Here is a 13,716-nt window from a genome sequence, read left to right on the forward strand (position 1 = left end):
CCCAGTTCTGGAACCTGTAGGTCCTCCCGTGACTTGTGGCTCGTCTTCAAAAGAAAAGGCCAGCTCCCAGGCCAGGTTCATGCAGAAGTGCAGGACATGGGGCAAGGGTCTCTCAAAAAGCTTTTCTCAAAGAGCTACCTGGCCTGAGAAAACAGGGCCTAGGGTGCTGATGATCTGATGTGCTTGCCTCTTTCTTATTTCTTAACCAATAGTAAGCCAGGTTTGATTTGTTCGGCTAAAAGTTGAGATGTGGTGTATCCCCTGGTCTGCCTGCAGCCTGCCTGACCTACCAGCATGTTCAAAAGCATCAAGGGTTGAACAAAATATTATGGACTCTGCTATCTTTGGGAAGTGTTCAGCACTGAATCTTTGTGCAGGAGCCAGGCTCCATCTCACGTCTCTCTTCTTTTCTAGGTCTAGAAGAAAAAACGGTTCTTTCCAAAAAAGAAAAAATGAAGCTGAGGAAAGAAAGATGGCTACAGAGTAAGTACTCCTCCAAAACACGGCCATACCATGGGCATCACAGAGTGTGGCTGTGTTGGATCTCTCTGTCTGTGGGGTGTGGGTGGCAGCATTGGGCCGTGCTGGGGGAGACTGAGTGCTTCTCAGAAACCTTCACATCTGCTCCACAGCACATGGGGTAAAAGTCCCAGGTATTTCTCAGTGTTCTGCACCGAGATTGAGTCATTGCCCCACAGCTACTTTTGATCTTCCTCCATGTATAATGTAAGTGACTACATAAAACCTTTATTTTTCCAGATAGGACACTGTGCCCATGTAGGCATAGCATGTTTCTCTGTCTTTTAAAGCTCTGGTACATATATGACTAGCTGTATAGTGGAGCTGCTCCTCCCTGAGGAGCTCTGGGGATGGTAGGACAGCCTGGAGCTGAACCCCATGCAGCCAGCAGCTAATCCCAAGGCTCTGTGGTGAAAGCCTGCAGTGGGCCCTCCTGCCCTTCTGTAAGGGAGGTCTCTGGATGCTGCTGGTTGTGTTACTGTTCTTTCCCATGTGCCACAGGTCAGTGAACCCACTTATCAGACAGTCTGGCCTTTCTCAAAGCTGTGAAATATGAGCTAAACAAAACTAGCCCACGGCAGAAATGCTTCTGTTTCCTGTGGGAAGCGTCTGTATTTTTGCTTTAAGTATCTCAGCGCAGTAAGAGATGATGCTGTGCTACCTGGTGTAGCGGAGGAATTCCTCTTGCTACCTGGAGCTGTTCTTGGGACAGTCTTTTCCCTTAACACCTTCCTGCCCAACAGAGTTGCTGACAGACTGTTTGGGGCTGAGGGATGTGGCTTTTTGCCACACCATACGCTCTTGGCTCCGGAGTTCTGAGCTCAAGTCCATCAACCTGTGATTTTACCGGTTGCAGTGAAGGTGTCTCTGGCTCCTTTTACAGAAAAAGCTGATAATTTAACACCATGAGCGTGAAGGAAACCTCCTCCCTATCACCAACCAACAACTTGCAAGTACCTTTGACATCTGCAACCCTCAGTGTCCCTTTTGGGCACAAAGCATAGATAGCTGTGCTAGTCCTAATGCCTGGCCTGCCAGCTGCAGTTTTGGTGCTCCTAAAGGTGTCTCCTTTTCTGATACTATTGTGGTGACAGAGGAGGCGACTGCTGGAGCACAGCTGAGCTTTCTCTCCCCGGTTACCAGGGCTGATACCAGGTACCATGGAGGAAAGCATGTCCTTGGCAGCATTTTAGGACAGAATCCACAGTAAAAGGGGTACATGGGAATGGTGTCTTATGCCAGAAACAGAGCTTCTGCTCCTGCAGTTAGGTGACAGCACCGCTCCCATAGTCAAGGTCAGCCACCTTGGAAAAACCCAGAAGTAGGATCCCTACACTCTCTTAATCGTGTCCTCCTGCATATTTATCTTGGTAGCATCAGTCTTTCTCAAGATCACATATGTTATTTTGGCCCTGCCATGGCCTCTTTCCTCTTCTCTTGGCTCTGAAATTACTAAGCTGAGGGAATACAAATGAAAGGCAGAGGCTTTGCTTTGAGGAGAACACCAAGATAGAAAACTTCAGGCCAAATTATCTCTGTCTTAGAAGATACTAGGTATTAGAAGTGCGTTCCAGATACAGAAGTACCTAAATTGCTGGATCTCTTGACTCCCCCACTAAACTTGTGGCCAGTTGGCAAATACCAGCATTCGCTAGCAAATGTTTTGCTAAGGCTAGCAAGTACCTGGGGATTTCTGTAAGAAAAGTCAGCAACTGTTAGTACCAGGTGTGCAGCTTCTTATTAAGAAAAGTGGAATAGCTGGAAAAAGCCTATATAAACATCAGTAAAGAAACTGATATTACTATTATTAGCTGATGGAGTGAAATGAACTGGTATTTCCAGAGATGGAGATTTTTAAATGAAACTTGGCATTCTAACATTGTGACCTTAAAGAGCTACAGTCAACTGAAACGCATTGATTTTTGTCTGATGCAGATAACTCTGCCAATTCCTTGTGGGTTTTGCAGTGTTTGCCCCCCAAAAGAGAACCCAACTTGGACTGCTGAAGTTGTTATCATTACATCTCTCTTTTCCTAAATCTTCCCAAGAGTTTGTTGTTTCTTCTTGTCCCAGGGCTGCTTTTGTGACACTGGATGCCAAGACCCTGGGAACTAAAGTTCAGCCCAGTAGTGCAAATGCAGAACTTGGAGATTTCTTCCATTCCAATAAATCATCTCAGGAGAGACTAGAGGGGAAAAAAATTATGCAATGCTTCAGACATTAGAAGTATGCACATTTAAAAATACATATATCGCATGGCTCCTCAGACGAACAAGACTTCATAGGAAAAGAATTTGGGATGTTTGCGCAGAATCAGGTGTCTGAAAATTTTGAGCACATACTGTTTATGAAAGCACTGAAGTACTCAGCTTCATAAAGCCAGACCAAAAAAAGAAGTGATGCAGAACAGAAAGCTGTGCTCTTGGCAGGGATTGCTGTGAGGAGAAGCATTTACAATCCACATTTGTTACAAACATCCATGTACAGCAAAATTGCAGTTCATGAAAAACTGTTGCTCTTTGACTTGGCTGAGTTGGGGAGCAAACAAGACAAAGATGTTAAAGGAGCCAGTGAATTTGAGTTCTGCTTTCTTGAATGTGGGCAGCAGGATTAAACCCAGAATTGCTGGTGGCATCTTGCCTGCCGTCTGTAGAGTGGGACTGGCTGCCTTTGTGTTCCCATCAAAAACAGTTGTGCTGATTTAGTCCTGCTTCTGTGGCCATGCTGCGTTGGCAGCCGTTGGCCTCCCTGTGTTGCCAGCTTGGCCCCACGGCTGCTGGCACTGCGCTCTGTCATGTCCAGACAAGGAGTTTCTAGCTCAGTGCTGAGGCTCATCCTTGCAGTACGCTCATTGTCCAAGGCAATAAGCAGAAGCCTGCTCTTCCACTGCGGCCTCCACTGGGTGCACGTGGAGGAGGTGGAGTCCTCCATCACGTACCCCGCAGCACTGGTACCCCTCATGGAGGTCAAGGTAATGCAGTGGGCTTCAAGGCCCAGTCATTACCTGACAGAAGAAAAAGGAGATCATGGATCCCGCTGAGTTTTAGCTGTTTCTGGTGGCATCGTTAAGAGACTTCTGGGACAGGTTGGGGCATCTTGGAGCTCAGCTGGAGGCTTGTAGCAGTGCTGGGCTTTTGTGGGCTGTCCAAGAGGAGACCATGTTCTGCTGGGGCTCACCCTGGGGGCTGCTGGCTCTGTAAGGCTTGGGCAGCTGCGGGACCTATTTCTACACCAGAGAGCTTTGAGGACTGAGGCAGAAGCCTGTGGCTTTCAATGCCCACCTCCCATGGCCAAGAAGGGAGACTGCTGTAACCTTTGTAGAACCTTATGTGCCCACAGCCTTGCTCAGAGCTGCTGCAGGGAGACTGGTAAACTTGGTTTCAAGGAAAAGCCAGCTGCCTCTGTGTCTGTCATTTGGTGCAGTGCTTTTCTAAGGGCACAGTTTATCCAGTGACTGACTGCTTGAGCTCCACCATGAGTCACGAAGGTGAGACTTTGACTTGCTCCAAACTAAGTAAACAACAGAAATTAAGTCCATCTTTTCTGCCTGTGCTAGGAGACCATTGTTTTGTCCCAACAGCAAAGCAGAGATGGGGTTGTGACTGTTTAATGCCACATGTGGAGCTGACTGTATTTGGTTTGTCCCTTCCCCTCTTGTTTCTCTCTCCTAATTCCATGCAAGGTCAGTGTGGTTTTTTCCACCCCAGGACTCCTGTACCGTGTTGCTGTGAGCAATGAGCAGTGCAAGGGATGGAAACAGTTCAGACAAAATCAGTCTGGGGATTTCACTTCCCATTGCAAATGTCAGTAGAGATGTATATAGCAAACACGGCAAGGGAGGGAACTATCCAGCTGCATAATTTTCAGTCTTTTCCTGGTTTAAATCACTTCTGGCCTGTTTTTTCCTGTAGATGCTGAAGCAGCCTATGAATTTTTTAGCTCAAGGGTTATCTCTTGCAAACGCTTCCCCTTCCTCCAATAATGTCTTGTTTCTGATTTAGAAATAGAAAGTGTGAAGCTAGCCAAGCAGAAGCAAAAAGCCGAAGCAAAGCGGAAAGCAACACCTGTGGTGGGAGACATGCAGCCGTTGATGGAAGCCCTACCTGAGCTCTCTGACCTGACCACAGGTGGCAGGGGCAGGAAGCCACCCAAGAGGTATGTGCCATTTAGGGATGGGCTGTGTATTCCCCTTCTTCCTGCAAGATGAAGTGCCCTTCAGCTCAGCTTGTAGCTACAGGCAATGCAAGCTCGGTGCCAGTGGTCAGGAAAACAGGGCCTTGTTCTCAACTCCATTTCGTGCCCTTCCATGCTTCACTTGCCACAAGAAAAAAGGTTAAACGTGTCTTCTAAATCCACAGCTAAGAGGGGAATGGTATTGCTCAGATGAGGCTTGGCATGAGACAGGCTGGGAGCAACCAGACGTCCTGGGAGCTGTACGAGAGACACACAAGTGTCCAGCATGTAATGCTGCTGAGCTCACCTGAGAATCTGGACTTGAGGTGTTGCAGCCTGCAGCTCTGTCCTGCCAGACCTCCAGGCTTTCTCCTGAGGCAGTTCAAGTCCTTTGAGCAGAGCTTTACGCTCTGGCCGGACTCTTTGTTTGCCCCGTTGGCTTGCAGTGTGACTTTGGACAAGAACAGAAAGATGGTGTTTCCGTTCCCTTTATTGTACTGAAAGAGAAGGGCTATTTCTGATCCTCTGACACTCACATGTCAACCATCCCAGCCAGCCGTAGGGTGGGTTCTGGTTGCCCTTATGTTTCCTCCTTTTTAATGCAGTGCTCTGCCTGACCATCTGGTCAGTGTTGCAGCTGCTTTTGCATCCCCCAGTGCAGAATAAAAGTGCTCTGCGTGCTGCACAAACGCTGGTCCCTCCTCTCCAGTTGCTCAGTAGGGGTTGGAACCAGAAACTTCTTTTGACCATAAGAAAGCACTTGGATTAGAGAACAGCCAAGAAGGTGGCTGTCTGGCAAAGCACCCTCTTCTTTGATTGCAGATCATGGCTGGAGATACCGTGAACCCTCTTGTGATTTGCTGGGTGCCCCAGAAATAAACTCTGATCCAGGTGGGACACCCACCTACAGAGCATGGCTGAGTTTGCAGTTCCCTGTGCTTCTGGAGAGCCACTTCTCAGACAAACAGCAGCTATGAACCTTGCATCTAAGCATGGGAAAATATTTCCTTCCTTAACTTGGCTTCTAATTCTTTGAATAACTTTTTTTTTTTGTCTTTATGCAGCCATTCAGTCAGCCTGCCCTCTCTTTCAGTGGGAATGAACAGCAAAAGTACACACTGAGTTTCAAGTCTTGCAGAGCGCTGAGGGTTGGTTGGACAGAGCTCTGGGCCAGGGCTTAGCCTGAGCCTGAATTAGGTGTCTTTGCCCTCTTTCTGTGATGATGTGCCACAACTACATGTGGCATCTGACTCCAGGCTGTGTTCAGGAGTCATTCCCCCTCATCATTTTCCTCCAGCCCCCTTGGTGGCTGAGCCCCTGCTATCCAGGAGAGTGGCTTGCAGAAAGTACATACAGGGGAGGGAGGACAGGTAGGGTGCTTCCTTTGGGGATTGCTTTCCCGGGTGGCTGCATAAGCTAGTACAAATATACAGTATTGCTGCAGCCTGCCATTCTGGACCAGCTCAAAAGATACAGTAGAACTGGAAAAGGCTCAGAGGCGGATGACAAGGATGACAGTGGAGGATCTGGCACAGCTTCTGCTCAAGGGGTGACTAAGTGAGCTGGGGAGTCCTCAGCCTAGACAGGAGATAGAGGCAAAGAGGCTGGGGAACATAATAGTCTATAAAATCAAGTGTAATGTAGTTAGGAAGTAGTTCGTCTTCTTTTCCAGTATGAGAAATAAAGGACATCAAACATAGCTAGCAAGTAGCCAGTTCAGTGCAAGCAGGAGGCTCACTGCTCTGCGCAGCTCCTTGCTGCAGGATGTCATGGCTGAAGGAGGCCTGCAGGTTTAGGTGAGACCTGACAAATCCAATAAGGAGAGCTCCTTGGAGAGTTACTGCATGTATATAAACTGCAGCTGGAACAAGGTCTCTGAGCTGCAAACACTGGAGAGGATGTGGCTATATGCTTGCTTTGGTCTTAGCCCTCTCTGGCCATCTGCTGCAGGCTGATTCAAAGCAGAACATTGGCCAAAATGGTCCTTCCAGCTACTGCAATCGCTCTTCACTTCTGTAGTACGCTTCATGGCAGAGGATGTGTGGCACACATGGAAGCATTCAGTGGTCTTGCACGTATCTCCAGCCTTACATCCTCAGAGAACCACTGTCAGTTCCCTCTCTTTCCAAACCCAGACCTCCTGTGGGAGTGTGGCAGCCCTCCTCTCCTTCTGGAGGCTTGAGCTCATACTCTGGCTCTGTTTTCACTTCGGCTACAAGACTCTGGTGTCTAGAAAGCCCAGTGCGCCTGTGGCACAGCACAGTAGAGAAGCCCAGCCCTGGCTGAGAATTTCAGGATTGGCCAGCACCATCTGCAGTCAGCCCAGCGGAGGTGGGAGCTTGGCATTGACTGATGTCACCCAGATTGCCTGTGACATGCCAACCAAAAAGCAGTCCCCCCTGGTAGTGGCATGGAGGAACTGCAGTGCTCTTCTTCCCCTTGCTGGCTTGTGTCTTCCTGGGCTGCATGAGGATGTGTGTGCATAAGTGTTTGAAATAATCAGAGGAGGCTTTTATAGGATTTGAATCATTACATAAATGAAGGGTAATACTCTGGTGATTTGTCAGCATTATTAATAAAAGATTAGATTCTCCAGGAATTTGATCTCCTGCTGGGTAAGAGAGCATTACAGTGAGGTTTTTATTCTGTTTTATAACGAATGAAGGCAATGAAGTGTAATGAAACAGGGCTACTATCAAGGTCCAAATAAGCAGGCAGCGAGCTGGTGGTTTGGTAGGGGAAATTCAGGCAGCAGCCTTTCGAACCTGCCAGACTGGTGGGGCAGAGCTGTTAAGTGGAACTGAAAAGCCTTCAGAAGCACCAAGCCCTTTAAAATAGTGAGTGGGGTGGCTCAAGGCAGAAGTGGGCTTGCACAGCCTGAAGCAGCCCCGCGCCCTCGTGATGTGCTGCGGAGGAAGCTGTCCTGGAGAAGCACAGCCTCTGGGGCACGTGGTCTCGTACTTACCAGGATGTAGTTTGGAAAGGCTTTCCTTTAAGCATTGTCATCCTCTGCAGAGCTACTCATCTTTGAAGGGACTGCCATGGCGACTTGGCACACTTGGCAAGCCCCTGCTCTGGTAATTGCAGGTTGCCATCCAACTCGAGAAGAGATTTCTCTGTGCTTCTGTGAGCAATCCAGGCAGACTGGGACAAGAAATTGTTCCTGTGCCAAGCAGTTAACGGACATGAAGAGAGCAGAGACGCTTCCTGGTCTTTCTGTATCTTGCAGTACCAGTGGACACAGCAGTGTGACGGGAGCTGCTCAAACCCCTGTAGGTGTTTGTCTGCTTTTGCTGATCACCATTCCTCGTGGGCAATCGTGGCCTGTTGTGTAACGCCAGCAGTGCCGGGGTGACCTCGAGAGGGACTGAAGGGTACAGGAGCAGCACGCAGGCATTGATCTGCCTGGCTGCCCTTTCCTGCACAGGCTCTGTGCTGCGAAGGCTGGCTGACATACATCCACACTGTTTGGGTTTGTCTGGGCTGGCAGGGAGCTGTGATGCTGGGGCACACTGTGCTGGGCTGAGGATAAATCAGATGTGATCAGGGCAGTGGTGAGAGCAGCCCTCGGCAGCTTGGGTCCACCAGGATCCCCCTTGAGGAAAAATAAAATGAGCCAGGATGAGGAGAGGTAGAGATGAGGAAAAGGAGCAGGAGCTGATAAAGTAGAGATGGATGATGAAAGTGAGCAGGGTGAAGGAATATGGGGTAAGGGAGGAGGAGGAAAGGATGAATGGGGAAGAAAATGCAGAATAAAATGATGGAGGGTAGCGGGTCAGGGAGGGAAATAGGAGGAGGAGGTCGCTGTAACGCTGCCAACAAGAGACCAGATCCTGCTGTCTTGAAGAGAAGGTGAGGGACTGTCATGTTTCCTAACCTTGAGAAAGCTGAAGGGCTCTGGGGCAGATCAGGTGGGGGAGGCCCTGGCCCCCAGCACCCACCAGTAAGGGAAGATTCCTCCTTGAGCCCTGCCCCAACAGAGGGGTGGGAGGCAGACCCTCTTCGCCCTTGGGCTGTGTGCTGGGGCTCAGACCCAGGGCAAATCAGAGGGAAGCCACTCTGCAGGGGCAGACCCTTTTCCCCATTTGCTTCTGTTTACCTCTGTATCTGTGTAATCCTGAAGAATGGAAGTTTCTTCTCCTTTCCTTAATGTCCAGTTCTACCAGCAACTCCCCTTGTGCACTTTAAGTCCCAAAAGCAGTCACTGCCCTTCCTGCATGTCCCTTGCTTGGGCTCAGCGCTTTGCTTTGTGGTAAATCTCTGCCGCTGTTTGGCATTGGGCACCATGTGCTTCCAGCATCCTGTGCGGGATGGATTACACCTCTGGACTCCTTGGACTTTGCCTGGGAATAAGAAATGGGTGCAGAGAATGCAGATCTATGCTTGCTGCTGTGCCTCAGCCACACATAGTGCACCATCCTGTGTTCCCATGAGTCCATCTTCTTGCAAACCTCTGTTTGGTGGCAAAAGCTGAAGCTCTGTTGTTGTGCTTTCTCGTTACCTAATCTGTTTGCAGCTGACTTAAACTGGTAAGTCTTTGGCGAGGATATGTGTTTACAGGGAGAAAGGAATATTGCCATTCTTTATCTTAAAATGTAAGTGACACCTTTTATCCCAGTGGTCCTGCTGCAGGATCCGAAGCACGGCTGGCAGTTCCCTCTTCTTGCTGAGTAACCATGGCACTGTCTATAACTGATGTCTGCCAATGCTGGAGCTCTGCAGTGTTAACAAGGAACATGAGATGTGCAGAGGTGACACGTGCCTGGTGGTGAGGGGAAGTTCAATGGGATCTTTTCTCCATGCAACAGTATTGGTTTGACCTGGAGGCTGGTGATAAGCAGAAAGTGATCTGGGCATGGACAGCTAATGACCAGTTCTAGAACTAAGTGATCTGATTTTTCTTTAGTGCATTTACCTCCTGCCCATTCAGTCCTGACTCCTAAGCTGTTGTCAGTCTGTGGCAGAAGTTTGCATCTCCATTACTGTCTGGCTATGGAGGTAATTGCCTTTCAGGAGAATTTCCATACAGGACAATTACCTATATTTTCTGGGAAGGCAGATGCAGAACCCCTGGACTCTTTCCATCTCCCCAGCAATTGCTAAATTACCACTTCTCTATAACACTCACTCATTTGTTTTGTTTCTTCTCTCCACAGCCGTGTAAAAGCAAAGACAGAAGCAGCAGACTTCTGTCTGATGAAACAAGCTCAGAAATGCCAGCTCTTGTAAGTACCCAGTTATCAGAGTATCCAGTCCCTGCTGAGTATTACAGAATGGTTGAGACTGGAAGGGACCTCTGGAGGTCATCTGGTCCAACCTCCCTGCTCAAGTAGGGCCACCTAGAACTGGTTGCCCAGGACCACATCCACATGGCTTTTGAATATCTCCAAGGATGGAGATCACACAACCTCTCTAGGCAACCAGTTCCAGTGTTTCAGTCTTGCACATCTGAAGGCCCTAGAAGAGGTGGCAGCTTTGATTTTCCCCTTTACATAATGCAGGATATTTGTGGGTGTCCCTCTGCCTTAGTCCCTCTCAGACTTGGTCAATTCTAAATGGATTCAGTTTGCTTCCATTTCTGTCTCATGTAAAATCTATGCAAAGAGAGCACAGGAAACTGCACTTGCTCCTTTTTAAGAGTTCATTTTCCCTGTGTCATTGAAAAGAAAGTGATGGCTTGGGCCTCCTGTGTGTGGTCTGTGGGGTTTCAGGACAAATCCACACCAACGGTCATCTTGTTCCTCCTGGCCACAGTTGTCACTTCTGGCTGTACCAAGTGAGTATGTTTGTACTGTGTCCCTCTGTGCGGCATGGATGATGTGGTTATCAACCAGGTGGTGCGTCCCTTGTCTTGGCTTGCTGAGTTGGAGCTGCAACATCCAGCTGTGGCTGTCTCTTATGACACCAGGCCCACGTAGCTCTAGCTGATAGGAAAGCATCCTGCAGTTGTGTAGGTGAGGAGCTCCTGGAACTCTGTGTAGCATCAGAAGCTACAGCTGCTCTGTTAGAACACCTCTGGGATGCTAATTTACATGCTGTACATCCCTTACAAGGACAGCTGTCCACTGGCATCTGCCAAACCTTTTCTTGTAAAATGAAGCACTAAATGCTTTTGAGTAATTCTTGGACAACTGGCAACTCCTTATTCCTCTGTATAACCCGTTGGATATTTTATACTGCCACTAGGCATCAAGAACTTAATTTCCCCTCAGCACAGCTCTCCTGGGGCTAGGCACTGTGATCTGGCAGTATTTGCTTTCTGTCGTCCCTGTTTCCAGGATTTCTGTCAGTTCTGAGCCATTCAACTTCAAACTGAGGCTGAGGAGAACAGTCAGCCTACCGATCCCAGCACTGCTGTCCAGCACACTCTGTGAATACATTTCTCTGTCTGAAACTGGCCTGTGTCAGTGCTGGGATGCCTGTCTTGCACAGTTCTGCCTTTTTGGACAAGTCCCTCCTTGGCTCATTGCAGAAGCCCAAGGGTCATGGCCTTGAGTGCCACCAGTGAATGTCTCATTGTGCTGGAACTCATGGGTGAGGAACACTGCTTGAGGAGGGACATGTATACAGATCCAAATAGGCAACTCCACCACCGTCTTCTCATAGATGATCCCCTGTGTGCCTCCCTCTTCTCCTCTGCAGAAAACTGGACAGATGCACTGAGTAGCAGCACATATCCTGCCATCATGGTCTGGGAAGTCTGTGCTTCTTGGGAGGGAAAAAGTTTGGAGGAAGGTCTTGAGGTTAATTTTCCAGGATGTTAGTTAGGACTGGAGGTTCCCTAAGTCTCACCTTATTGCCCCAAATGCCACAACCCAAGCTTCAGGTTTGGCTTCTCTCTCTTTTCCTCTGGCAGGGGCAGGGCTGGTGTTGAAGGGAAGGGCCGTACTAGGGAGGGAACTAGCTACATGCTGCAAGCTGAAGAGCACTCTGCTGATCCACAGCAACTACTGAGAACATGAAGATGGGTGTCTGGCTGGGCTGTGGAGAGCCTGGCAGTCTGTTTGAGGGAGATGGAGAGGCCACAATGGATGTGACTTAGTGAAAACTCAGTGGTTTTTTTTACACTCCTGTTCTGTTCTTGTTCCTCCCTGCTTGCTTGCTTTTTAAGACAAGACCATTTCCACAGCAACCAGCTATGACCAAGCATGCAGAGGTAATTCTGTCATGCTTCTCCTATGGTGTCTAGCTAGTGTTGCACATAGGATTACCAAGCCTCTACGCTGAGCAACAAAGAGTCAATAGATGAGTTCTCGAAAGCAGAATCTGCTTTTGTGCTAGTGCAATCCAAAGTAGTTTTCATTCTTAGTGATTTACCAGATACCCACAGTCTCTTGTTCCTGATCTACTAGGGAAAAGCTCTAAAAAAACCTATTTTCAAGTGATGTTGGACACTAACGTGATTGTTTCTGTCTCTGTGGCATGAGACCAAGTCTCTGGCTCCCATGAAGCTGGCAGCAATCTGAGCTTTGCCCTTGGGTAAAGTAGGTATATTTCTTGCACTGTTTCTTTCTGAGATTTACACCCAGGATCATTCTGTCTGTACAGAAACCAACTGCTTTATGAGTTCTTATCTGCTGAGTTTCTTTTGCATGAAGCACTTAGCATTTGTGTGTTATTTTTCTTTCCTCAGAGAGGAGGAAGTGGCTCGGTTTCATGAGGTCATCGCCAATCCCAGGTACAGAGCCAACCCCCTCATGGCCATCAGTGAACATCTTTTCAAGAGGCTGAGGCAGGAGGAAGAAAGTAAACCCCTCTAGGGTGTCAGCTGAGACCAAATATGCACGCTGGAGCTGGTGTGAGGGCTCCAGGCTGCAAAGGAGCACATCGCTAACATGACCTCTCAGCCACTTCAGTCCTTGGAAGCAATTCAGTGGATTATTAAATCCAACAGTCCTGTTTTCTGTCTGCAGGAATAATGCAGTTCTCTCCTGACAGTGGCAGCTGATCCTTGGCAAGCAGCCTGCAGAGAGCAGGGTGTTCTGCGAGATCTTTGTGCAGACGTTAAGCTCCCTGCGAAGTGTCTTGACACCTTTTCTCTTCCTGTGAGCAGGCACAATTTCTTAAATTGTGCCAGTGGCAATGTACCTGGTTTTCGTCGATTCCCTCCCCTTTCTGACAACACTGAAAAGAGGTTCTCTGCTGCTTTGTTGAGATGGTTCAAGACCCCAAGCCCTGGAGCCCAGAAGGCTGTTGTAGATCTGTGTAAGGACCGATGCTGCTGTTCAGAGACATTGTTTTATGTGAGAAATTTAGCTTTGCAATAAACACACTTTTACACAGTATGAGTTTGTCTGGCTCTTGTTTTGGTAAATACTAATTGAAATATGTCCTTATTCCCATCACTGGAAAAATGACTTAAAAGAATAGGTTTTTTCGATGTGTACAGTGAACAACTAGACTGATGCTGCGGCATGCAACAGAAGCCTTGTGAAATCAATTGTAGATCACATCTAACTCACAGACTTGCCTTCCTCGTACCCTGGAAGTGTGTGCTTTCCATGGGTGATGCTGATCCCTTTTGGCCTGCGTCTTGTTCCCTTCTTGGCCTGCCCTATAGGAAGCATCCCAAAATGTGTCCTGGCTGCAGGCTGTGAACTTCAGCTGGTCACTTACATGTTGGGGTTTGGGAACCGCTGCAGCAGAGGGAGGCCTTGCCTTCTACCAAACACCAATTTTCACAAAACTCCAGTGTATTTTTGTGGGGACAACTGAAGGCAGGGCCATTCCCTATTTGAGATGATCCTGATTTGACACCCTGAAATGTCAGTGCTGTCTTTTGAACTGTACTAAAAGTTTTCTGATGCTTCTTAACCTTGGAAAAGCAGTCTGCCTATTTTGGGTCAACTGTGAGGAGCATCTGGAAGCTGCAGCCAACTCTTACCCAAGTTAGTGCCTAAAACCAGCTGCAATGGGAGTAGCAGGTACCTTGATCATACCTGTCTCTTGCTTCACTAGTAATGGTGCTTTTTTTTCCTCCCTCTAGGCTGACACTGTTGAACAAAGGGAGTTTTTCTAATGCCT

The 13,716-nt window shown here is 48.4% G+C and overlaps 1 protein-coding gene across 2 annotated transcripts in view; it reads left to right on the plus strand.

The window, feature by feature from the left end:
* SLX9 (SLX9 ribosome biogenesis factor) overlaps positions 1-12,977 on the plus strand; it is a 61,247-nt gene extending 48,270 nt beyond the window's left edge. For both annotated transcript variants that reach the window (XM_052792227.1, XM_052792228.1), the window contains exons 3-6: positions 415-483; positions 4,521-4,674; positions 9,849-9,917; positions 12,326-12,977. In XM_052792227.1, coding sequence (XP_052648187.1) covers positions 415-483; positions 4,521-4,674; positions 9,849-9,917; positions 12,326-12,452 — 419 coding nt within the window. In that variant the 3' untranslated portion in view covers positions 12,453-12,977. The remainder of the gene's footprint in view (positions 1-414; positions 484-4,520; positions 4,675-9,848; positions 9,918-12,325) is intronic.
* The last annotated feature ends 739 nt before the right edge of the window (positions 12,978-13,716 follow it).

This window comes from Harpia harpyja, chromosome 7, assembly GCF_026419915.1.
Source record: "Harpia harpyja isolate bHarHar1 chromosome 7, bHarHar1 primary haplotype, whole genome shotgun sequence".
NCBI lineage: Eukaryota > Metazoa > Chordata > Aves > Accipitriformes > Accipitridae > Harpia > Harpia harpyja.